Raw genomic sequence first — 26,984 nt, 5'->3', positions numbered from 1 at the left:
TAGCTCTGGAAAAAAAACAAGTGGAGGCATTAAAAAAATCTACAGTACCGTATTATGGAGTCACCCACTAGAAGTGTTGTGGGTGAGAACAGGGGCCGAGGTGGAGGGGAGAGATGCTGCGAAGAGTCTGAGGACTGAGACAGTGGAGGCGAGGAAAGTGGCTGCTGGACGGCTGTGGCGTCCTGTTCAGAGCTCCCGAGGCCGGTGGCAGCGATGATGGTGCGGGGCAGAGCAGGGGATCGTTGTATAGAAGGGCCAGCGACCGCGGTGTTGGCAGAGCTCACGGGAGGGTTCCCCGCTGTATCAGAGCGAGAAAACCCTCCAGAGTGCCTGATGACAGCCTCCTTTAACAGTCTGCGGCGAGAGTAGGCAGCTGCTGCCCGAGCCGGGTCCCGCTGCCTTGGTCAGCGTTGTCAGGGAACCACTGCTGTGGTGGGGACGGGCACAGCGTGCCGGCCACGGGAGCCGCCTGGGTGCCATCAGTCTGGGATGGAGGGCTCAGATCCTTTGTCTCAGGCTCAGGAACATTAGGACAAGCCGAGGCTTCATCCATCAGGGCGGCGAAACGGTTGGAGAGGCTCAAACCTTCCCAGCTCTTTCCTTTCCCACGGACCACCACGTCAGCCCAGGAGGGTCGGTTGTTAGGGGTAGAGCAGGATGAAGGTAGGGGACAAAAAAGAGGGTCCCATACAACAGTGTCCTGGAGTGTAGTGACGGAGGTAATGTGCTGTGATTGTTTAAAGGCTATGTCCATGACTTGTGAGAGAAGGGTGTCTTTCTGTCTGAGCTCATCTGAGAGCCGTTTGATGTCCTCCTTTAAGTCTGCAATAGTTTTATTTGTTTTCAGGCAGTAGATTTGTTCCTCGGTGTGCATGGCCGCTAAAAACAAGCAGGCTAGCAAGCTAGAGAAATGACCAACGGGGTTGGCAATCAGCACTCGACAGTCTGGTTTAAAGACGTACAGACCCAAAAGAAAGCCACAACGCAATGAAGTTCACTCGAACAGGTAAATCCAGCACAAAAACACAGTAAAACGTATTAAAAACGTGATGTTTTTGACTTATTAAAAACAGACCTAACCGGCTACAAACAAACAGTGTCCGCCATCTTCCGCCAAAAGTTAAAAGGAAATCTTCAACCAGTCATCAAAACAGAGATTTTTTTTTTTTTTTTTTGTTGATTGAAGGTTGCACGCAGTCACTGTGAGAACCTTTGTCTGGATTATATTCTCCAAGCAATGACAGGCTGTATTTCTAAGTATTTCCCGGTTTTTAAACCAGTTTTGACTGGGCTATAATTCATTCTCCCATGACCGTTAACTGATCTAAAGGTAATGTTAAAAGGTGCATTAAAAGTTAAAAATGTTCTTATGTGACTGCACAAAATGCAACGCTACAAAACTAACTTTAAGTTGTGTTTTAGAGAACAAATATTATCCAATCTATCTAAATATGCCAGACCAGTAGCACCGGTTTTGATAACTGATCCGTCCTGTGTCAGAATGAACAGATCTACTATTTGACCAGCTGCAAACAAGTTTGAGTTTGAGGTAGAGATATGGGAGCATTTATCTGCCCCAATACCAAAGGTATACTGAGGACAAGAAATAAAACAAGATAAGGGCCGAGTCTAATCCTAGAAAATGGTACAAATGGATTTATCCTGACAAGTATAGTCAAGAGGATTCATAAAGGGCAGGACAACCCCCGATTCCTGACCTTCCATCAGTGTGACACTCCTCCAACATCTCTCCTTACATCTGTCTCCACAGGCTGTTTCAGACACTCATCCAGGTCGGGGGGGCAGGGAACTGCATGTGGGGAAATTTACACATCCAGAAACCACCACATGCACACCACAAATACACACTCACACAGAGCTACTCCAGCCACCTACTTGTGTTACATAACACATGCCACTGCCTACCCGTCCACCAGCAGATCTGCAATGCACCCGGCCAAGAATTGAGATTCATCACCAGAGCTCGTGCACTGCTATAGTCTTAACAGTTGACATAATCTCTCAGCCTGGAGGATCATGGCAGACACGAAGACGGGTCCTCTGGGCTGATGATGACAAATGACCTATGCTTGTCTTAACAGTGAAACTGAGATTTCAGTTAGATGAACTTTTCTCAAATATGACATTTGACTGTTTACAAGAGGGAGTTTGGCTAAATGATGTGTTTCAAAGTCAGCCCCTTAATGCCTTGTACCCGTGCTCTCACTCCCCAACACAGTAAAGGTCGGGTCCTACTTACTTAAAACATTATTGGCATGAAGAGACCACAGGAAGATGTGGTTTATTGTGTAAACAGACAAAATGAAGCTTTAAATTAAGTCTGATCTGCAATGAGCTGCCAGCTCTTTTTTAGCCAAACCTAGATTTTATGCTTGATTCTGACTAAACAAAAGATATCCTTTTAGAGCTGCTGCAAGTCTTCTGAAAGCCAAATGTGTGAAAAGACACCATTTAGTAGTGTGAATGTCTTAAAAGAGGCATCACAAATATATTAGAAATGTGAAATTCCTCCTGCTTTACTTATACTTTTTGTGCAAGTGTAAGCTGGACAAATAATGTGCCTCAAACCAGAGCTGCTAAGAAACTAAATTTCTTGGGAAATAAATATCTTGTAAGTGTCTTACAAAATGGATACAGATGATTTACTATGCTTTAATACAACAGGAGGGTGCATCTCTAGACACCACTTGGTCCAATTTCACAACAGAATGGGCCCAAGAGCACAGTGGGCTATGAGATATACTGTGTAGCAACACAAGTGTCATAATTCCTCCTTTTTAACTGTACAGTATTTTATTTGAGGCCAGCAGTTCGTTCCAGTACGCAAACACAGACTTGAGGGAAAGCTCATCTGCAGATGCTGCTGAACAGTGCACTTTCCACGCCAGACTACTAAAGGAGGAAAATCTCATCATCCAAAGCGAGGTTGCACTGACACAGCCTTGAGCAGGACTCTGAACGGCTTATTTCAAATGAACACTGCAGAGTGTCTCTTCACCCAGAGCACGAAACACTCACTCAGTTTACAGCATTGTCTTGTATCTTTTTTTTTACAAAGGACCAAATGGTGTTCAGCAAACACTGTGGCATTCTGGTAAACTCCTTCCAAATCTCCATAGTAACATCACTCCTATACTGGCAGGCTATTAAGAATATGAGTCGTCTGAATGACTTCTCCAGATTTAACTCGCTTGTGCCATCTGATGTTTGGCCTCTTGAGTTCTGGCATTTTGTGACCTACTACACTGCCTGAAGTCGCCACCTGGATTTAACTAAGCAAATAGGCTCCTATTGGATAATTACTGAATGAGTGATTATCTTTCAGATGGCAACAAGTTATTTAACCACAACAAGCAATGAGTAGCTTCTCATTTTTTAAATGACCATATTGAAAAACACATCTCATGGTTGTGGAAAAGATGTTAGTCTGTTTAAGAAGGGTCAAATCATTGGCATGCATCAAGTATGGAAAACATCTAAGGAGATGCAGAAACTACTAAAAATAGGGTTAAGTACTGTCCAACGGATTATTAAAAACATTATTAACATTAAGGATAGTCGGAAACCATTGTCTTTGAGAAAGAAATGTGGCTGCAAAAAATCCTGAATGATAGTGATCAGTGATCACTTAAACATTTAGTGAAATCAAATGAAAGAAAAACAACAGTAGAACTCAGGGCTACGTTTAACAGTGAAAGTCAGAGCATTTTCACAAACACAATACTTAGGGAACTCAAGGGATTGGGACTGAACCGCTGTGCAACCATAAGAAAACCACTAATCAGTGATGCTAACTGGAGAAAAAGCCTGCAGCTGCTGCAGTTGTTTAGGTCTACGTTCAGTAACATTATGTATCCAAAGACTGAGGTCAGCTACCTGGATATACTGAATGACCAGGTTATTCAATTAATGGACTTTTTCTTCCTTGATGGCACAGGCATATTCCAAGATGACAATGTCAAATTTGGAAAGAGGGGAGCACGAGACATCATTTTCACACATGGATTTGCCACCACAGAGTCCAGATCTGGACCCCATTGAGAATCTTTGGGATGTGTTGGAGAAGGCTTTGTGCAGTGGTAGGACTCTCCCATCATCAATACAAGACCTTGGTGAAAACTTAATGCAAGACTAGATGGAAATAAACCTTGTCACACTGCAAAAGTTTATCGAAACAATGCCTATGTGAATGTGTGTGGTAATCAAAGCTTTTTTTTTTTTTTTTTTTTTTGGTGGTGCCTTTTTTTTGGCCAGCAATGTATAATTTGGTTGTACTCTGAGACGAATGTGCTGTCATTTTGCCACTGACCCTACCTTCTTAATACAGAACAAATCTCCTAACATTTTTTTTCTTCACAGTTTATACATATGGGCACAAAATACAGCAGCAATTAAGTCAGCAACCCCCCCCATCATGCAAAGAAATTTACTATTTAGCCTTTAGAAGCCTAAGGCTTGGCAATGATGAGTCTAAAACCACAAGAGCATAAAGCATCAGGGTAATGATTTTTGCTCAAAACAAGCTTTTATCTGCTTACAAAATGAGAGGAAAAAGAAAAGAGATATTCTTGGACTTCATTATTAAAGGGACATTGTGTAACATTTTATCATTGGTGTATTATGACCTCCGCTAATGTTCTAACGCATTCTCATAAGCATAGAATTTAGATACATTTTTATACATATGACAGGTAAGCCAGTGGGGCAGTGCCATGATGGTCTACCATCCTGAAACTAAAGCCACCAGCAGGGGACAAATAGCACAAACTATGCGTGACATGGGAGAAGAAGATAAACGAGAGCGGCTTACTACCCCGGAAAATTGAAAAATCTGTTAATTGTTATTCCCAAAACTGCAGGACTATGCAGAAGCAGCACAGGAGCCGTTTTCACCATCACCAAAAAAAGAAAAAAAAAGGGGGGGACTTAAACAGTTGATTGACTAGGCGATACAAAACGTAATAATACAAAAAGGAAAAACATTGGGCTAGCTTTCCCCAGGTAGAAGGAGCTCAAGAAGGAGAAAGATTTTAAAAAGGATGCTGAAGTTGACACTTTCTCAACAAGTAAGTTAATGGTACTGCCTAAATGAGCCTAAAGCTATTTTTTTTCCATTTGGTTTTGTTAGACTTATTGCTCGTTACCGTGGGCAGCATAGTTTCTGTTAAAATACACCAGCCTCGTTGTTACAGAAGTGTATGTTTATGTGGTTTCAGTCACTTTTATAGTCAAAGTAAACGCTAGATTTTTACAGTCGCAGTAAAGCCGGACTAAAAGCTGGTGGGACGGCTTTATAAGCTGGCTTTTACTGGGACAAAGAGCTGGTGCTGCGTCGAGGCCATGTCAAGGTCTGTTTCCCCTGTGAGAATCATTCTTCCTTCTAAACACAAAGAAACGATATCGGATAGGGGAAATTTCCGCCCACCAGATGTTTTCCCCCTGACCAGTTATGATCCAGAGGAAACTTCTTCACCTGAGTGTTAAGTTTGACATAAAGTAACTGTGTTACTGGTTAATACATACTTCTGTATTTGCTTCATGGTGGTCACATATGTATACTGCTATTGTGGAAGGGGTGGAAGTCCAGTTGCTTATTTTTTCACGTTAGCATAACAAGCATAACCAATGTTATTTTTCATGATAGACAATATCCTCAACATGGATCGGATCATTTGTTTATCATCAGTGTTTGTGATGCATAAATAACATAGACGTGTGCATTTATCATATTACGTAGTTTTAGAATAAGTTTTATCCAAAACAACTTAAAAGTGAGGAGTACATAGTAAAAAGAAGGGAAGGCTTGAAGAGTTGGGGTGAATCCCATTTCACCCCTTGGCCCTACCCCTTAGCCCTTCCCCTTCGTTTTGCGCGTTCACGTGAAGGGGTAGGGGTGTCCCAATTCCTTTTAGGACAGAGGGGTAGGGGTAAGGGGTAGGGCCAAGGGGTGAAATGGGATTGGGCCTTGGACACTGAATATCTTTTGCGAGTGAACGTAATGACTGAGTGTACGTACAGAGCTCAACACCGATCAATGGAGACAAAAGATAGATCTGTAAATCCATATTCATTTTTAATAAGTATCTTCATTCATTCTTTAGCCAAATACACAAATGAGATTTCCACGATTTGTGTCATAAACTGTGTGTGGGACTTTGTTTTGGAAGTTTTTGTGTAGACATGCAGGGGATGATAATCCTTAGTGTTTCTACTACATATCCGATCTATGTCGTAGCGATCTCAGTCTATTGGTCATGCCACATTTCATCCGGCTTTGAAGTGAGTCAAATGGCACAATTCTGCACCGGTGGAAGGAGATTGCAGCAATTTCAAATCATGGCAATGTCGAATCATTTCATAAATTGGGCATAATTTTGTTGGTTCAGACCGTGCAAGTACATCCAAATTGATACACAAACACCTGAAGCATCCATATTTACTTCCATAAACACTACGCACTATGTGACGTCGGGCTTTCCTCTGTACATGCGTGTCACTTCATACATGCACACTTAAGTGTGATGAAGGTCGCATTGAAATGATAATGTGAATGATGGTCCAATGCCCATTTTTCTCACCAGCCATGTTACTGAACTATTGGGTATTTTTCCAATTGGTAATTTAGTAATTGGAATATCCATCTTCTGTTTCTTTTTCATCTATGAAATCACTCACAACTTTATTTATTTTTTTTTTATTGGATGTCATCCATGTCTTCAGTTTTTTTGATGTGTGTTACTAGAATCAAAGTCCATGTTAAGGAAAAACAATACAAATCCTTTGCTTCAAACTTTTGTAGGAAGTGTTTGCATTTTTTAAAAATTAAATATAATTTTTAAATGATTGGTAAACTACTGAATTTTCTTCGTAATGAACATTTTATACTGCATTGTAACTTTTGGAAACAAGAATGTAACTCATAGCTGCCTGGAGCTGCCTCCTGCTAACAGAAGCATTCTGAAACCCCCCTTAGGTTGTCGGGTCCAAAATGGGAACTGTGATTGTGTTCCAAGAGGGGTTGTAGTACATGCAGTTCACATACTGCACCACATGACATCAGCCCTGGGTCATGGCCAGGGGGAATCAGCAGTGGAAAAACTTAAGCTTATTCCATTTGGGGAAAGCAGGAAATGGGAGGGTATAAACAGTAAATGTGGGGTCACATTATACTTCCTCTCTAGTTATTCCCACAGAATAAAACATCTCTCGACAACAAACTTCTCCTCATTTAGCCCTGTTTCGCTATGATTCACAAAACAAGTGGACAAAATATCTCAGCTGATTGAGACTTAAGCTAAGACAGATGCACAGATTCAAAGATTTTTGATTCAAAGATTTTTTTAAATACTTCATCAAAACCAACTGTGCTCTGCAGTATTTTTGCCAGTTTTGGCAAAAATATGCTATCACAATCATAGTTGTAAAAATATGTGTCCAAATAAACAGGGAAACAAGAGCTTGGCATGTTGCCTGACTAAGTTTTTTAAAGACAGTGAACACAAGGCCAGAAGACATGTCAAAACACCATCAAACAAATGACATCTACAAAAGGAATGTAGGACCTAGATGATAACATGTAACTGGCACATGTTAAACAAGCTGTACTGACAAGCAGACCACAAAAAACCAGAGATGACAACTATTCTCATTCCACTGAGAATAAACAGTCAGGAGGTGCTATATACGGTCAGGATATCTCCTTTACAGCCAAATGTGAGAGCAAATATCACTTCCTGTCTTCACTATTACAAACACACCATGTGATTCGACCTTTCAGTTAAGTGTACTAAAAGAGATTTTTAGTCTCAAAAAGATACAGCTCCTGCAACAACTTTATGCTAAACAGGATGAACACACAATAAAAAGTTTTATGAAAAGCTGCACCAGGCTCTTGTGTGAACAAACAAACTGCTCTTAAAGGGTGACTGACAGAAAAACTGTTATTGATGGAATTACACAGATTTTTATTTTTTTTTAAGCCCCGTCTGCCTTTTAAAATGCATTTTCAATTAAATTGTTCTGGTTGCCATATGAGCTGCAACATCAGGGTCTCAGAAACTGTATGCCACATTTCTTTTATCCTGCATTTTCCTTCGGCGAAAAAATTTGCTCCCTGGGGGCCACAAAAGTCCCTGTAAGAAGTTTCTGTTTGAAGTAAAAAAAAAAAAAAAAGGCAACCGAGTGTCTTCTAAAGCACATGACAACCAAAACAAGATCACTGTTTAACAGATCTCCGTGTGCTGAAATGGTGCATTTTTAAAGAAATAAAAATGCTCCAGTGGTCCAACTTGATTCATTGCCACTATTCTCCATTCATCCCCAATTAAACAGGATCCGAATCCTCTCACAGCTGAATTTCCAGAAACAAACTGGTCTCAGATAACCATTATTAGGGGCACTTCATTGTTCACCATGAGCCTCTGTCCATCCCCAACCTGGATAAAGCCAGAATCTTCCCACAGTTAGTCACGGGACTGCTGGCAAGCTGAGGGGACTTGGAGGCATATGTGCCTTTCCATCTGTTGCTCACTCACTGCTTTCCAAACCCCTTCCTCTGTCAGCAGCCATCTGCTTCCAGCCCTACCCCACTGGCAGGAAACATGAGCACGTCCACCATAGGACATGGCTGATGGACACACACTGAAAAAAAGGCCATGACAAATTTAATGGACCACTATTTCAGCCTTAAAATAAAATAAGATCATGTTTGAAGAACGAAATTCCTAAATATCCCAAAACACTCATTCAGGTTCGGGTTATTACCACTATCTATTAACCTGTCATATTATACTTGCTTTTAGGATTAATAGTGAAGCTCCTTTGACTCCTAGTCAGTTGAGATAATCAGCAGCCAGATACGTCACAAGCTGAATAATCAGAAACAAAAAAATTTGGTTGTAATGCATTGCCCTCTAAATAATCAGCATCAGTAACGAAGGTCATAAAATAATAGTTTTATCAATATGAAATATAGATGACACACAAATAATGAAAAATTTATTTCCTAAAGCCCAAGCTGGCTTTATCAGATTGCTGATAAAGTTTTTATTTTAATAACATCACAAAATTAAAACTTCCAGTTTACTGCCACCAATGCAATGAAAATTTTCACAATGTCACAATTAAAATGGTAAGATCAAATAACTAAAAGTTTATATATATATATATATATATATATAGATATATAGATATATATATATATAGATATATATAGATATATATATATATATATAGATATATAGATATATATATATATATATATATATATATATATATATATATATATATATATTACCAATACAGAATAATCTGAATAACTTCAAATTATTTTTCCATGGATCAACTGAATAATTTATCAACTCACTGCTCAGCTCTCTAGGAATAAGAAGCCTTTGCAAAATAGTGAAATAAGGGCAATATACTTTAACAGAGTCTCTTTTGAAACAATAAAAAAAAATCATAGCTTTACAATTACATAACAACCCTACAGCAAGAAAAACATCAACCATATTACATCCCAATATACCCTAAAAAATGTGAAAGTTTTCCCTCTTTTTTTGTGACCGAAATCTAATAAAGCCACTTATTCTGAACTAATTTAAATCAAAATGAACTGTGTGTAGAATTTCAAGGGCTTTTACCTTCCAACAAAACATCAGAGCAGTGCTAACAATGTCAGAATATGACAGTCTCACAACCCTCTTTCTGCTCATGAGAGATTAGGATGAGTAGAACTCTAAATTTTCCTGACTAGTGTTTCCCCGCCCTCTACATTCAGCACATAAAAAAAAAATGCTGTCCGTCAACAGGAGAGAGAGAGAGCCTTTGTTCAGGGGCACAATGGAGGACATTCTGTTGTGGAGGACAGCGTCACATTCAATAAGCCAATGCTGTAGTGTGGCAGCAGAGAGAGAACAGCAGGGCTGATGCAGAAACAGCGCTCTGACCCCACAGACCTCCCAGGCCCTCAGACGGTGGCTCTGTTTACAGCTCATCTCTGCTGGCCTGCGGTCAGGAGTCAGGTTTAGTGTTAAAATGAATTCCAATGGGGTTGTAATGAGGAGTCTGAGGCTGTGCATGAAGCAAACTACATGGGCTAATCACTAAACAGAGAATCTTTTGAGTGAGGCATGCGAAAACCCCGTTATCTGGTGAACATCTGTCAGAGGGAAGGCCTGTTACTACTACACTCTGGAGGATAAACATAGAAATTAAACTTGATGTGGGATGTTGTTTCAACAATGCTCTCAAGGTTTAAATAAGACTGAAATCTGATACTTGTGATGCATGGCACAGTCACATTTCTGCTGCAGATGTTAGAGAAGAAATGATAATACCCTCAGGTGGATGGGAAATCAGAAGAAGCCTATAGGCTATTTAATCAATCCCCACTTGTATGACATTACAACGGCAATGAGTTGCCTTATAATACACAAGCATGGTGGCTTCTGAGCTCTGAGACATGAGAAAAGCGAAGGAGCTCATTGAACCTACAGGTGCTGGATCACTCTTTTATCCAACACAAACACCAAAGGACACCCGGGTTCAAGGAAATATAGTCCTCCAAGAAGTTCAGAGGTCTAAGACACTAGAGATTACAGAGTCTTCTGTAGATGAACTGCAATAATTTCAGCTTCAGTCTAGCAAGAAGCGGTTTTCTTTTTTTAAATGTATTATTTTGCCTTAGTTCTAAAACAATATTAATAATTTAAAGTGGGTCTAAATGCTCTTATTCTTGGGCTCAAATTCAATATATTTGCAAAACTAAATAATATTTCAGATTTAGAACCATATCCACATATATATGCACAAAACATACTGTCCAATTTAAAATTGATTTAATTTCAGCTCAGGATCAAATTTGTGCTACTGTCCTTTGCTATGAGACTGTAACTAAAGCTGGGTTTTAAGTTATCAGACTTTATTCACCCTGGATATAAATTCTTTACTGTACAAATTTAACATCTACTGCATGTAGTGTTTGATGCATTTTGTTGAAATATAAACCAGCACTCTTCTTTAACAAGATTTTATTGATGAAAAACTATTTATTAATCTATGTTTAGTTTAAACTTACCTCTTCTTTCAACTGTGAACAATCAGAATCATCATTTCCAGGCTGGGCTATGACAGTATAATAAGCATCCACAAGCTCCATCACCATACTTGCACCATAAAAATTGTACCAACATCTCATTAAATTCTTACTAAAAACTTCAGTGCTGCTCTGGCAGACTGCAATTCATTTTCCCAGATAAATTCTAGTTTTTCCTAAATGATAGTTGAGCCTAAAATGATTGTTATTTGACAAATAAAACAATTTGACTGGACTGGTCAATCTCTGTCTAAGTCGGAATCAAAGGTAATGCACTACAAACCCATATGTGGTTCCTCTGGCTTGGACATAAAAGATAAAGATTTTCTAATTGTGTGCTTTCTGATTGTACTGTTTATGTGACTCACGGAAAAAAGAAAAGATTTCACCATGTTTGGGTCTATTCCATACTTCACAGATGTATTTACATAAGGCTTTATTTAGGCACAAGATCTACAACAAGTAAATACTTACCGAGTTACTCTATAAACACTAGCATTCCACATTAACAGCAATTTACATTGACACACCGTGTAAGAGACACAGCTGGTGGTATTGACAGACATTTCTAACTCCATTTAATCCATATTCACAGATACGGTTTTAAAATATAATGAGCACATTGTGGAGACTTCACTTGCCAGAAGAAGCAGCAGCATTCCCCCAACGCAGATGGCCTTCAGCTCAGTTCCATCAAATCGAATTCAAACCATACATCTACAAACAACTCAAACTTTAAGCTGATATCAGTCAATGCAAAACCTCTGCAAACTTTGTTTGTATTTGCAGGATTAATTATTGCTTTTCTGTCAAAATCATATGTATTTCCCATCATGGTGACTCTTAAACCACAGAAATTGATCCCATTGACTGCTTGTAGTCAATGGGATGTGTGTTGATGACTTGAGTTTTACATCTCAGCGGTCGTTAGGAAATTAATCCTGCTTAACCAGCAATTAAAATATGCATTATCATCATTGTCTGCTTGTGATTAAAAGATGAGCATGCATTCTCATGCTCTCCTTAGCTAATGTGATGCAGTATGTACCAGAAGGCTGCTTAGGTGCCACACAATGCCAACAGAGAGCTCTGAGGCTTCAGTCATTGTGCTTTTTGTATCTCTCTGTGTCATCCTGATTGCTTTTCGAACACAGTGTCCCATTGTGCAGCCTTATTAGTCCTTTCTTGAAATCCCAAGCACCCTTCTTGAGTAGCGGTGGTTTTGTGTGACTGCCTGTGCTCTGACATTGGCCTGTCAGTTGGACATTTGAATGTCAGTGTAAGCTTTCCCGGCTTCATGAAATAGAGTTATTACCCGAGATACAGAAAAGCTTATTAACGAAACACCATAAAACTCAAAGAAATCCCAGGAAAATACACTGAGGTCAGTGTCCTTGAATTATAACCTGCAACTGAGAAAGTGCAATGCCACCTTGAGGCTAAAAAAGCAAGGAGTTTGAAGCTTTACAGCACCTCCATCTCAGATCTGCACCATTCTTGCCCTTTGCAATACATGTTGTGCAAATCACAGCTACAGTTTGTACTTCACATTCTTCTACACACAGCAACATCTTTTCAATATCCTGCAGTACTTTCAGAAAACTAAAAATCAAACTCTGATAAGACTCTTCATCGGAATAACAATCAGAATCCCCATTGTATCTTGAACAAAAGATACTATTCCCAAGCTGCAGTATGGTTAATGAAACTCTTCTAAATTGAAATTAACACCTTAAAACATAAGTGAAATCATATTACAGATACCATCTGCAGCTGTCTCCATACCTCTGTCTCCATTCCTCACACATGCATTACCTGATGAAATCCCAGTGCCAACCTAATCTTTAACTCTAATTAAAGGTTCAAGGTTTGACAGATGCTAATTCAAGTTTGAGGAAGAAAATCCACTTTCATCAATATAAGTTCATTCTCTAAACAAAAGAAGACAAATCTACTATGTCGGGCAATTTATTTTCCATTGAGGACTCAATATCTGCTGCCAGATGAGTGTCTGAACTAACCCTTGTGTTAAAAACCACCCGTACAGACAAGGTGAATGCAGGTTCAACTAAAATACAATTTATGTCAACATCCCAACGTATAGAGCTCATATTCTGCAACACTGACTATGCATCTGTGATTATGCATGATGATTCAGCAGCACATATTCAGCTATCATTGCTGCAGTGCAATCCCCAGTTAGTTTGACAGCTCTAAAAGAACATTCTGCAACTTGACATTATTCTATCGAAAAGCGTAATGGTAACCACCAGTAAGAGAACCGGCCAGTCCAATTGTACTGATGGTGGAAAATCAAGAAGATTTGGCCATGATTCATGTCTTCAAATAGACTTGATAAAACATCACTTTAAATCTGGCTGCAACTCATCTTTGTTCTTCCTCATAAAACACATACAGTAAATGAGTGTTTCTGTGCTCATTTCAGTATTGAATTGTACTCTTTTTAGCATTAGACATTATGCATTAGCATTTCAATTATGTACACTGTGTATGCAGTCAATCGCAGGATTTGGGTAGGCAGAATACTTATAAGCCAGATTATTTATCCTTGTCTGAAAATTATACTTAACAGACCACTACTAAAACAAACCTTTTAGATTATACAAAATTGTTGTTCAAGAAACTACACTAGCCCAAGGTCAAATCCCAAAAACTTTTCAAACTTTTAATCAATGGAGTTTAATAATCCCCCTAATCTGACTCACTGACATTTGGTTGATTATTAACAGGGGCCCCAAAAGTCCCTGGTTCGTTGCATGTCTGAATTTGCACCTTAAGCTAAATGCTGTATGTGCACATTACCTAGTTACCCCATATGGAAGAACAACTCTGTGTCAAAATCTAGGGCAAACAATTCATCCCTCTGAAGTTCCCTCAGCAAAATACAATTTACACACCATCTATAGTATGCTGCAAATGCTTGCCCAGGGGATCCCAAATGGTTCATCCAGTCATGTTTAATCAAAGTAGTAGTGAATATCTAGAAGACGTTAATGATAAATATCTTACTTACTTACTTACTTACTTACTATTCATATATTTCAGTCCTGCCATTTTGCTTAACGATGTCTTGGCTAACTTGTAGTAGATTGTTTTAATCTATGTCAGCTTCAGTTGTCCTGTTTTCATGAATAAGGGATTTTAAAAAAGGCAGAACAGGAAATATCATCACTTGTTCTCAGATGCCAACTGCAAAATGAAATGTTTCAACAACACCAAACAACACCCCAAATATCAGCCACTACTAAAGGAGCAACATAGGACAAAAAAGGATGTGACTGGTGTGTCCTCATCATACAAAGGAGACGTTTTTTACAGCAGGGAGACCTTAGTATTGCTGGAAATTCATTTTTTTAAGAGGTGTAATTTCTATTCAGTCTTTCTTCGGCTAAATGCATGAGCCACCGGTTCCTTAGCAACAGTCTCTGCGATGATGCAAGATTGAAGAGAAACAGATCTGCAGCTCCACAGTGCAGGTGAAGACAAGTCAGCCAGGGTCTGTTGCTGCAGCTCTTCAAAGCCTTTTCAAATAACAATCAATAAGGAAAATTGATGTAATTTAACATGCACAGAAATTTTCATAAATTTGCAGACAGAAAAAAGCCAATGTCTTTCTGCCTTTTGGAATAACATGTATTATTGGAGATGATTATTCAATCCAGTGCTTTATGTACACAAAGCAAAGCACAAAGCAAACATGTTAGTCCTAAATGAGTTTACAAATTGAAGGTTGAGGGAAAACAACCTTGTTTTCTGCTCCTTTTTAATTCTTTTTATAATTAAATGTTTGCTATGGGCTAAATATATTTTCCTGTTGATGCTAATGACAACATGATAATAAGAAAGTTTTGTTTTCAAACATGATCTGTAAGCTTCAGGAATAAGCAACTACACATTGTAATCAGGCAGTAAAAGCACATTTCTCATCTTGTGCAGATATTCAACAATCAAAGGAGGAAACATAAAATTGTGAACGATATGAACAAGTGCTAAAGTTTTATCACCAATAACATATCAGGTCTGAAAACAATTAAAAAGGTACAGTTATGTCAAATTTCGAGCAGTGGTGCCTTTCTACGGATTAATTGATGACACTATGGTAGAAGCAGAAATTCTCTAACTGAAGAAACTTAAGTTTGAGGGACAACAAATCAAACATTAAAAGTAAGCGTAGCACCACAGAACTACCCTGTAAAAGTCATCAAACGCAGTCTAAAGGCAATAACACTACCCATTTTAGTATTTAATTGGGTCAAGTGTTTGCTCCTTTTTCAGGAAGAATCAACTGAATATTTGAATCAAATAAAAGGAGAGAATACTGTAAGCTATGACCTTTATACTTTTAAAAAGACACATCTTAGAGAAAACTCACAAAAGGCTCTAGTCTTGTTCTATCAAGATACAGAATAAAGACATGCATTCATTGAAAATATTATGCAACCATCTAAATACAAGTGGAAAATATAAACATCCATTCTCCCCCAAAAAAGGTTAAAGTGAGACAGTCATGTTTTACAAGTTTATTTTCTATTTTCACATGAGGATGCATTTTATTTTCTTTCAACCTTAGTTTTGGCACTTGTGACAGTTATGGTATGTATTGTGATATTAGATAGATGTTAAACTGATTAATAAATATTTAAAGGCAAAGAAAATTCTATAAAAGCTTAACAGATTAAAAAAATAATAATAATAATCTTTAAACATCAACTGGCTACATATGGCAACCATGATAAACCATAAAATGCAATTTCAATGACAATAAAGTTCTATTCTATTCTAAAGTAAAGTAAGTATGGCCAGATCTTAACCATTTTGGGCAAACATGTGGTTAATTTATAAGCATTGATCACCATAGAGTTGCGCATGATTAGCCTTGAGCAGCTTATCTGTATATTGTGCCGTATAAATAACCACTTCTACAGTACATCTTTGTTTAAATGGCAGGTTAGTTTTGTTGTAGTGTCTGCTGCAGTCAAATTATAACCAATAACAACTCGTTTTAGTGCATTAGGCTTTGACTATTCTCTCACATATTCCATTTTTAAAACAATACATTCTCTGTCACATTCTAGAAATGTGATAAAACAAATGCACGTTAGTATTTTTCTTTGATTTGATCATAAACTTCAATTTGATTCCAAATTGATCTAGATGAATAAAGCTATCATTAACTGTATTAGAAAGAATTGCTAGAAACGTTACAAACATATTAGAGTTACTGTAGTACTCTTCAAAAGACCAGTTTTGATGGACAGCGAAGTCACACAACGATTGACTGGATAAAAAGGCTGGATGAGAAACAAGTTGAGACAGATGGGAAATTGATACCATAATTTAAGATGTCTACATGTGGCAGTGTATCATCTTCAGTTGACATAACACTGCACATAGTGGGGAAGTCTGGTTTGCAGCCACTGTCACTCTCCCTCGAGTCATGTGGGATCATCTGAACTTTTTACTGTGATTAAGAACTGACCCAATGACGTCCATTAGGCAGTGACTAATGGTATATCAACCTTCCTACTGCCTCTTTGTATATGTGTTGTCTCTGTATTGTTCTGGGCAGTCTTTACGCTCATGGAACACACAAATTCACATTTGGCAGCCTCTATTTCACCTTGGAACAAAAATCTATCTCCCACTGGAGGTCAGCATTAGATGGAAAATGAGGTTCCTTTTGCAAATCCCATTAAGCAGCCGAGCTAATTTTGGGGGGGACTAATTACAACTGCACACATAGGCTGCCTCTGGTAAGGGCGGCTGAATATTGTATTGTGAACACTGCAGTGTATGGGTTGTAGTACAACCCTTGAACAGGACTAGGAGATTGGCTACGCCCCCAAGCTGGAAGTGTGACTGTTTACACTGGGCTGTGCACCCACGACAATGTTACCAAGTGTGCAAAAACAAGGGAGGAAATGAGGACCCATACATACACCCCCTCCCCACCCAATCCCCTCAACACACACACCAATAATGATTTTTTTTTTCTCCCCATCATTATTGGGAAAAAAACACCCCCCTTTTCCTTAACCCTCAATGAATGAAAATAACAGACTCCTCGTGTGTCTCACCTACTCACCTTCAATGGAGATTACATGCTCTCTGATCTGGTTCTGCAGGGCCAGGTCATCGATGCGCTCGATCAGGTCGTAGATTGCGTATATGTTCGGGTGGACAGACTCGAACCGATGAATCTCTGCCCTGATGGCCGCTGAGTTGGACAAAACAAACTGCGAACCAGCTGGGCCGGATTGTGCAGCCTGGCCCGAAACAGTCCCCGAACCGAACTGGCCAGCCCCTGAGCTTGCAGACGATCCAGATCCGAACTGGGACGGGATGGACTGGGGTACTGGGACAGGAACGGGCGCCGGAACCGTGCCTGGAGTGGGCATGGCTGGCTGGGACTGCTGCGAGATACCGGACACAGGGACGCTCGACTGGAAATTCATTCTTGGTTTTTTTCGGAGCTGCTAACTCTTTTTGAACGGCAACACAGATATGCAGACTAGAATTTGGGATCGAAGCGATACGAACAAAAGAAGTCCGCGCGGTTTGATGGTCTGGAAAACGGTCGGCGCAGAAGCATTAATAGTTGGTCGCCAAATGCAACAAAACGCGGCTCATATTATTAAAACTTGACTCTGATTCATTTTCCGTTATTGGCCAGATCTGTCCAGGGCCCTTCTCTTCTCTTTCTTTTTTTCTGTCTTACAAACCCGCAATGCCTACCACTCGGACACTCCTCCTACACCGCTGTTTGAGTCAAACCCGTTTTCCTTAGTTGCTCTGTTTGAAAGAAACAATGGGCTAGGCTTCAGCAAGGCGCCCCGATCCGCAGCCTTGATTGCGTTGCTTCTGCGCTGAAATCAAATAGTGTTTGGTCCTCTTTGGTCCAAGTGGTCCCAGCCCAGAGCCCTCCTCCGCATGCTGAAACGTCACCCATCACGTAATTGTACTTGAGATGGGGGAGGGTGTGATTGGATTTGGTGAGGGAAGAAAATCGCAACGTGCACATCATCCTAAAAACCTACCTGGCCCTTATGCAAGCACGAAAATGAGCAACATCAATACGTAAAAGTAGATTCTGCCGTTACACCAGGGATGCCGTCTGTTGTCGTTATTGTCTCGAAACGATCTAAACTCCAGGCTGGTTTTTCACATGTAGGCCTAAACCTACGTGCTCGCGCACGAGGACACGCAGTTTACCATAATTTCAAATTTTCTGAACTTAGTTTCAGCATTCAAAGTAATGACTAATGTTTGATCCCCTTAATTTAAAATACTGACGTCCTTCATCTTAAGAGATTACAGCAAATGCAACAATGGACAGCACAGCAGGAAGTAGGAGTCTTTTGCATTAGCTGTGGACCCACATTTTTGGCATAAAACCCTCCTATCAGTATCAAACAACAAAAAATAGAATAGACATAATATGTAAAAGCTCATCATAAAACCATAAAGGAGAGCAAACTTGCATTTAGTGTTTCCCCAAAGCATGCATACTTCATATAATATCACTACTCATCCAAAGAGGATCTCATTAGAAGTGGGTCCTAAATTATATATCTTTTGTTAATAAAAAGAAGGGGAAAAAAGGAAGAGCCAGAGTCACCTGCTGGTTTGAATGCACATTGCAACAACAGCTGTTAAAGGCCAGATGACTGTCACAGTCAGGAGGATGTGTTGTTGAAGGAGCAGTGTGCTGCTGCTACAAAGGACTGGTTGAATACTGCTACAATGCTATAGGCAAAAGTGTTATTTGTAGGTCATTACCACAATTTCAGGTAAATTGTTTTAACTTTATAATATAGGAAAGAAAACATTTTAAAAGTGAAATTATATATTTTAAAAAAGTTAGTTAAAATGCAAAAAATACTCCATTATTTCAGTTCTGAGCTTTTAGGCAGCTCTTTGTATCTCTTTTTTAACATTAATGAGAAAAACTGCAATAATATTTTTATTATTATCATTCACCACATTGTTACAAATGGTAAAAGCACTTCAGAGTGGAGATTATTGCTCTTGACATTCTGGGCTTTTCAATAAATGTAGATCATTCTCAACCCACCCCCCCCCCCCCCCCCCCCCCTCTTTTTTTTAGCATTTTTAGTCAATATCTTTTCAAATTCAAAGAATTTTTTAATAATTCCTCACGCAAGCTAAATTGGGGGCATTTACTTATCGGGATGGTCATGAGTTATACATTCTTGCATGTTTATGTAATTACATTAATCTAATTTGTTATGTAACATAAAAAATGACTGCAGAGATGATAATGCACATCACAGAACAGCTGCAATATGGCACAGAACTTCTACTTCTTTGGTGCAGCCGCTACACATTTGAGCAATTATAAATTCTGGGGCATGATGAACCCTTTGAAAATTATGATAATTATTTATGATTTTAATGATGAATGATGATCTTCCAAGTAAACAGGCTGCTTCGTGACTGTATCAGTATATTGAGCTTCTTAATGTCTGAGAGTCTACCAAATTTCAGCAGTGTGTTATTATGACACATATATATATATATTTATGAGCTAGTAATACTAATATTAATAGTACTTTCTTAAAAAAAAACTGAACATCATAACAATAAGAAGACAGTTTACATACATCTTTTTACTGCATAGTGTGTTCTGTGTGTGTAATTGTCAGTCTTCTGCCTCCATCTGTTGACCAAATGTGGAACTCCTCTTTTCAAACATCAGTATGCTCACCTTGTTGCACTCCATGTTGGTGTAAACAACATTTTTAGCTAAAAAGAATTGTTTAATCTGTTGCAAGGATTTTGCCTCCCTCTACAACATTTATAATATTGTTCCATTTGTGTCTTAAAACAATGATCACAGATATACTTTCTGCCTGTGAATAAATACTTCCGCTAAACATAAAGCAACAGGGAGCTATGACTAAAATCTGGTGGATAAGAATAAATTGATGTTCAGAAATATTTTTGACTTTCCAAGCCACAGAGTAATGAAATATGCAATTTGACACTGTCAGCCATGCACATTTTCATCTAAGTCATTAGTAGTCAGTGTGTGATATCACATTAAAAAATATCTGCAGGTAACCTGGCATTTTCTTATGCCAGGATCCAGTGGTAAATGGTAAATGGATTCAGTGGTGAATGGATTCAGCACCGTGTTATCAAAGATGTTTCTCTATTAAATATATAACCCAAACCAAGTTGGGACACTGCGTAAAATGTCAATGATAACAGAAGGCTATGACTTGTAAATCTCGTAAACCCATATCTTGTCCCAAAAGAACATTAAAAATCATATCTGAAACTGAGTCTTTTTACCATTACATGGAAAATACTAACTCATTTTGAATTTGATGGCAGAAACAAAGTTGGAACAGTGGCAACAAGTAACTGGCACATATGAAGTTAAAGGATTTGACAACTAGGCTGATGGTAACATGTCAGTAACATGACTATATATAAAAGGAGCATTTCAGAGAGGGAGAGCCTCTCGGATGTAAAGATGGACAGAGGTTCATTAATCTGCAACAATTGTGTCAAAAATAAATTTAGGAAACAAATGCTTAAGAAAAATGTTTCTCAACATTAAATAAATATGAATCCCACTATCTAGTGTACAATGTCATCAAAAGATTCAGAGAATCAGGAGGAATCTCTGTGCTCAGGGGATAAGGCTGAAGGTAATAACAGGAATGCTCATAATCGTTGGTCCTTCAGGGAGTGCGGCATCATAAACAGATAGGATCCTCCATTGGAAATCAGTGCATAGGCTCAGGCACCCTTCCATAAATCACTGTCCACACATGCAGGTTAAAGTTATATCATACAAAGAATAAGCCATGTCTGAACACAATCCAGGCAGAGGCCATCTTCTTTGGGCCAAAGCTCATTTAAAATGGTTGGAAGCAAAGTGGAAAACCGTACAAATCAAAATTTTAAATTCCTTTTGTAAACCATAGATGCCATGTCATGTGGGCTAAAGAGGATAGGGACCGTTCAGCTTGTTATCAGCAGACAGTTTAGAAGCCTGCTTCTCTGATGGTAAAATGTTGTATTACTGCCTATGGTGTGGGCAGCTTACACACCTGTGAAGGCTCTATTAATGCTGAAAAGTACAAAGGAAAAGTAGCAACAATAGATAGCAATAAGAGATACAGTAAGCAACATATGCTTTCATCCAAACTTCTCTTTCAGGGAAGGCTTTGAACATTTAGGTAAGACCTTACTAAACCACAACAATGTGGCTTCACTGGAGAAGAGTCTGGGTGCTCAACTGGCCTATTTTGCAGTCCAGATCTTTCACCAATAGAAAACATTTAGAGCATCATGAAATGAAAATCTGAGCAGAACTGTTGAGCAGCTAGAATCCTGCATCAGACAAGAATGAAACAGCAAAATAATTTTCTCTTGTCTTATGTGTGTTTTAATTTGGTACCTTAACATAACTTTGTTATTGCTTGTAAAAGAGGTTTTTAATCTTAATGGGATATTTTTTCCTGGTTAAATAAGGGTTAAATAAATAAAATAAATACATGAAACATCTCATTCCTCAGACTCCAGCAACTGGTCTCATCACTTCCCAGAAGTTTACAGATTTTGTTAAGGACATTAGATGCTACACAATGGTAAACATCACCATATTCCAACCTTTTTGATCTTCACCACTGCCATCAAATTCAAAATGAGCTTATGTATCCCATGAAATAGTTTAATGTCTCATTTTTTAACACCTGATATGTTGTTTGTGTTCAAGAAAAGAATTTGGTCATTTCAACTGCTTATTTCTTTTTCCATATTTAAATGCAAGTCTAGTTTCATGTATAAACAGAAGAATAAATATCCACTTCTACACAGACAGAAAATGAGAGTGAAAGCTGTAATAATATTTTAAATTCTTAAGACTCTTAAGACATGGTCTCTTTAGTTTGAATACATAATATTTACAAGGAGTTACTTGTAGTTAAATAAAGAATTTAACTTTGTTTCTAGGAACTGTGCATTTGAGTGATGAGCTTTTTATCTCCCATTTGACTAATTTAGCATCTTTCTCCAAATGATCTGTGAGAGCTTGTAAGAGCTGACCCAGTGCTTAAGAAGCTGAACTGAAAACTAGAATGATTAAGCGGTATGAAACCTTTTAAATTATTGAGTTACATTTTAACTTGCAGATTAGGCACAAATGCAAAGCTTCCCCTTGAATTTCTCCCACATTAATAAGTCATTTTGGCCAGTATTGTAGAAAAAAGGTCTTACTTATGAAACCATTTCAGAAAGACTTAGCTCTGATCACTTTATCAGTGGACAAATATACAAATACTATACAAATAAATTTGCCTTGTCTTGCTTTGCCATATTTATCCATCAACCACAGAAGACCCCAGATATAGATGTTCTAGCAATATATTATATTTACCAAATAAAATGATGTTATCATTGTTTATATAATAGACCAGCTTGTACTTGTTGCATGTGTGCAGCTCAGACGGGTTACAATCCTCTAGGCCCAATTCAAGGAGGAATCATACATGTTCACTTTTAAGCACATAGTGGAACACAATTCTTTCACAGGAATGTGCCGTCCACACCTCAAAACAGAGCCTTATTTGAGAGTGGGTTAGACCTCTTTCTCCTGGCATATTTATACAAAAATCAGAATCAGCATATACTGCTAAGCACTAGTAAACATGTCACAGAGCACACTTGTATGCTAATGGATTAATTGCTCTGAGCCTGTAAGCGTCAGTAACTGATGTGGTTCGTAGCTCATTCATTAAGGGTTTCGCGATTAGTCACCTGTCTGTAAATGCCATTAGTTTAAAAAGAAGTGATACAATGCCACTTAACCAAACCACACAAGTCAATAAAAACATGAAAAGAAGTTTGAATGTGAGGGCCAAGTCATGTAGTAGTTATGCCTTCCCCACTTTTGTCCTTTCTTTTTAATAGGTGATGTCTGAATAGTTGACAAACATTGCCACATGCTTTCATGTAAGCAAAAAAAAAAATAATAATGATAATAAAATAAAATAAAAAGAATATTTTTGAGTCAAAACTTTGTTTTGCTATACTTATATGAAGCTTGAAAAAACAAATGAACAAAGAAATAAAAAAACAAAAACAGACAAACAAAGAAAATATGCAAATGTCATCGAAGGTCTGAATGGAAATGATGTGTTTCATCCAGTCTTGATATGTTGCATTTGAATTATCTGTCAGTGTGTTCTTGCTTGTGTAAAGATCTCTTCCAAAGTCCGTGGCAGTAACTTAAAAGTAATAAATAAATAAGTGACAGATCCAAAAATTGTAGTTTAACTGAAAAAACATCTTGACATTTTGTTAATGACACAGCATAGCATAGCAAATATTGAAAATATATAATAGTCGAATTTTTAACTTAGCGGGTAAAAAGATCAATTAGTTTCATTGTTTAAAATCTACACAAAAGCTGCATATTTAGGAGAAACTTAACCAATTACAGAAGGAAACAAAAACTTGTTTACATTGAATTATTCACTTACCTCACAGCCTAATTTAGGGGAACTTTTGGCTCATTGCAGTGAACTGATTTTTAAATCAATTTAAGCTAGAATTTAATTTTTTCCGATTGTTATTCCTTTTAGGTAGATGAGATTCAATGTGTTATGTAGAAGAGATGGAAATATGAAATTTAAAAAAAGAACTGAACACATTAATCCAGAAAGCTAGCTCTGTGCTTGGGACAACTCTGGAGTCCCTGATTATACAGAGAAGAAAGCTGCACAAGCAGCTAAAAATAAACAACAGTGTGTGTATAGTGAGAGGGGTCATGGAATCTAATTAACAACTCAAAAACCATAGCTTCACCCATGTCCCAGATTGTTCGTTCAGGAAACCAAGGGAATATATACATTTATTCATGCGTTTTTTATGTAATACGCAAAAGATTTTTATATGTTTTGTGATTGAAATATATAAGTTGTTTAAACAGACCCGTCAAGTATTTGAGGACTGTGCCAATCTCATATAAAATTTATCAATTTTCTTTAAAACTCAACAGCCCTATTAAAAAAGACAGAATTATGGTACAGTATTTTCTTCTTCTTTTTTTTTAATTTATACTGTTGCATGGTGTAGTCAGGATTATCAAGAGGTGAAATGATCAAGTTATGCAGTGCTCTTGAAGAATGACTTCTTAGATTTTATATGAGATTAGTGTAGGTACAAATTAAACCTTTGTTGTTCCCAGCATTTTAACCTCCGTTAGTCTGACTTGTTTGGGTCAAATAAATCCTTGTGACACGATAGTGGATACCCTTGTGACACCCTCTAGTGGATATTTCACCCATATAGCAAAGAATGAAAGATCATTTAAGATAATCAAAACAAATTGGAGAGAAAAAGAGAAAAAAAGGCTATATAAAGGGGTATTGATTCCCATGTGTAGCATTATTTTAGACCCGTTTTTGTATTAATGTCCCTTTTTTTTTAAAGCTTATTCGAAATGACAGAGCCTGGTAAAGCAAACTATGATCAACTGCTATAACTTTGCACGGGATTCACGTTCTGTTTTAACTTTTTTATTTAGCATTTATCTCAAAAACCATTAGAAAAAAGACAATTTGCAATTTTGCATGAAGGATAATAAGGTTTTCTTAAAATTATGAGATTTGGTGGGTTTCTGTCAGATGTATTTAAACCTACTGGTCATGATAACACCTTAGATTAAGTCTTGTGTTATGGCATAGAAATAGGCAAACTGGTTGTTTTCCCCCAAAATACTAATTTCTCAGATATTTTTCTAATAATTTTTGAGATCTCCTTTAAAAGATTTAGTGAACCTGGCAAAAATGTTTATTATCACATCCCAGATGCAAGGAGCTGTTATGTTCATGGTTATTTTCTGCTTCATCATGTACACAACTGCTGGATACTCCCCCTGGTAAATGGTTTGTATTTATAAAGCACTTTCCTGTACCTGGCATGATACCCAAAGCGCTTTACATCATACATCACATTCACCCATTCACACACTGATGGCAGAAGCTGCCATACAAGGCGTTCAACCACAACCCATCAGGAGCAATTAGGGATTCGGTGTCTTGCCCAAGGACTCCTCGACATGAACTCGACTTGGCCAAAGCTCGAACCGGCAACCCTTGGGTTACAAGACAACCGCTCTACCTTGCTGAGCCACACCGCCCCTAGTTTATTACTCTGTGGACCTGTTAAGCATTACTCTTGGTGCTGTTGCTCCATTAAAGATAAAGTTCAAAGGCAGAGTAGATACACTCCTTGGTACAACTCACATCTGCATTTCTTAAAACAAACATCAAGAAAACTGGAAAGAAAGTGGGTTTCTACTTAATCAAAGGAGTACTATCCTGAAAAAATAGCTTTTTAACCTGAAATAAACCATTGCATAGAACTAGAACAGCCTTTTCTATAAGTAAAGAAAAGAATTTCTTTTCTGATAGAGGAAAACAGAAATAATCCCAGCTTTCTTTTTAGTGCCATAGACTGACAAAGAGTCAGAGTTCAATGTTTTCCCTTAATACCCAGGAGTAATGACTTAATGAATGTATCTCAATAACAAAATGGTCTCTATTAGAGAGAGAGAAAAAAAAAACTTTTACAACCCACAACTAGGAAAACTTTGCTGCCTGAAGATGTGGCTTCAGAACCCCATATACCCTTCAAACCCTGCACTTAATAAACTACACCATACCTAATCAGATTAGCCTATCTTTATGGCTATATTCCAAGATTTTTTAAATTAGCTTTCATTAAACCATTGCTTTATAATCCTTCTCTTGATCCTGATGTTTTAGCTAAGTACAGACCTATATCTAACCTGCCTTTAATCACCAAAATATTCATATACAGAAAAATGATCTGTTTGAATAATTTCAGTCTGAATTTCTGAGGCCATCATTTTGGTCCTAAAAATATCACAGATTCTCTGTGTATGTACATACTTTTTCCTATATTAGATATATATTCCCAGATAAGATTTATTTATGTTTTTAAAGAACATAGCTAAGATCAGGAAAATTCTGTCTCAGAGCGATGTAAAAAATATATATATTTAAACAATATCCCTTCAAGGCTGGATAATTGTAATACCATTTAAGTAGATTGTCCAAATATTAATTTTAAAATCCTTCACTTGAGCTGCCAGTTGTGTGTGGGACACAATGCACTGTCAGGTTTAAAAAAAAAAACTTAACATGTATTTTGAGTGTTTTCGGTTAATTTGTCTTTTACAGCCTCTAGTAGATAGATGATTTCTTCAACCATTTAATTTTATATCATTGCTTTTCTCACTATTGACATTACACACACACACACACACACACGTATATATATATATATATATATATATATATATATATATATATATATATATATATATATTAAAACTTGGCTTTATTATTGTCAGCTCTTGTTATTGTTTTTACTTGTTATATTTCAATTGTTAAATTGTGTTCTGTTGTCTCTTTCAATGCTGTATAAGAATTTCTGCTGTGTGCTTGATAACGTGCAAAAAATATGATTCAGTTGAGAAATATGAGTCGTAGTAAAAATCAAGTCGCTAATAATCCCCTAACTTTTTCATCTAGAAAAACACCCATACACACTGCAACCTTACGTTAACCACACCCCTTCTCATGTTGCAGCAAAACACTCCACTGCGTTTTTTCACAGTTATTTACCCAGAATACACCTGGACAAGCACAGTGACGAAGGCACATATCGATGGGAAATTGGGAACTAATTTGTTGAGTATACTTTTTTGAACCGGAACACCGGACTCTTCTTACTTTACTAGTCCATTATATATTCCATATTAGCAAATCAAAATAATGCT

At 37.8% G+C, this 26,984-nt stretch overlaps 1 protein-coding gene across 2 annotated transcripts in view; it reads right to left on the bottom strand.

The window, feature by feature from the left end:
- agap3 (ArfGAP with GTPase domain, ankyrin repeat and PH domain 3) overlaps positions 1–18,085 on the bottom strand; it is a 127,586-nt gene extending 109,501 nt beyond the window's left edge. The window contains exon 1 of one of the 2 annotated variants that reach the window (XM_041992010.1): positions 17,223–18,085. In XM_041992010.1, coding sequence (XP_041847944.1) covers positions 17,223–17,592 — 370 coding nt within the window. In that variant the 5' untranslated portion in view covers positions 17,593–18,085. The remainder of the gene's footprint in view (positions 1–17,222) is intronic. The other variant, XM_041992012.1, reaches the window with a different exon arrangement.
- Positions 18,086–26,984: the final 8,899 nt, after the last annotated feature.

This window comes from Melanotaenia boesemani, chromosome 8 (assembly GCF_017639745.1).
Source record: "Melanotaenia boesemani isolate fMelBoe1 chromosome 8, fMelBoe1.pri, whole genome shotgun sequence".
Taxonomy (NCBI): Eukaryota; Metazoa; Chordata; class Actinopteri; order Atheriniformes; family Melanotaeniidae; genus Melanotaenia; species Melanotaenia boesemani.
Note: the sequence above shows the minus strand (reverse complement) of the source record. Positions and strands in the feature narration are given on the sequence as shown.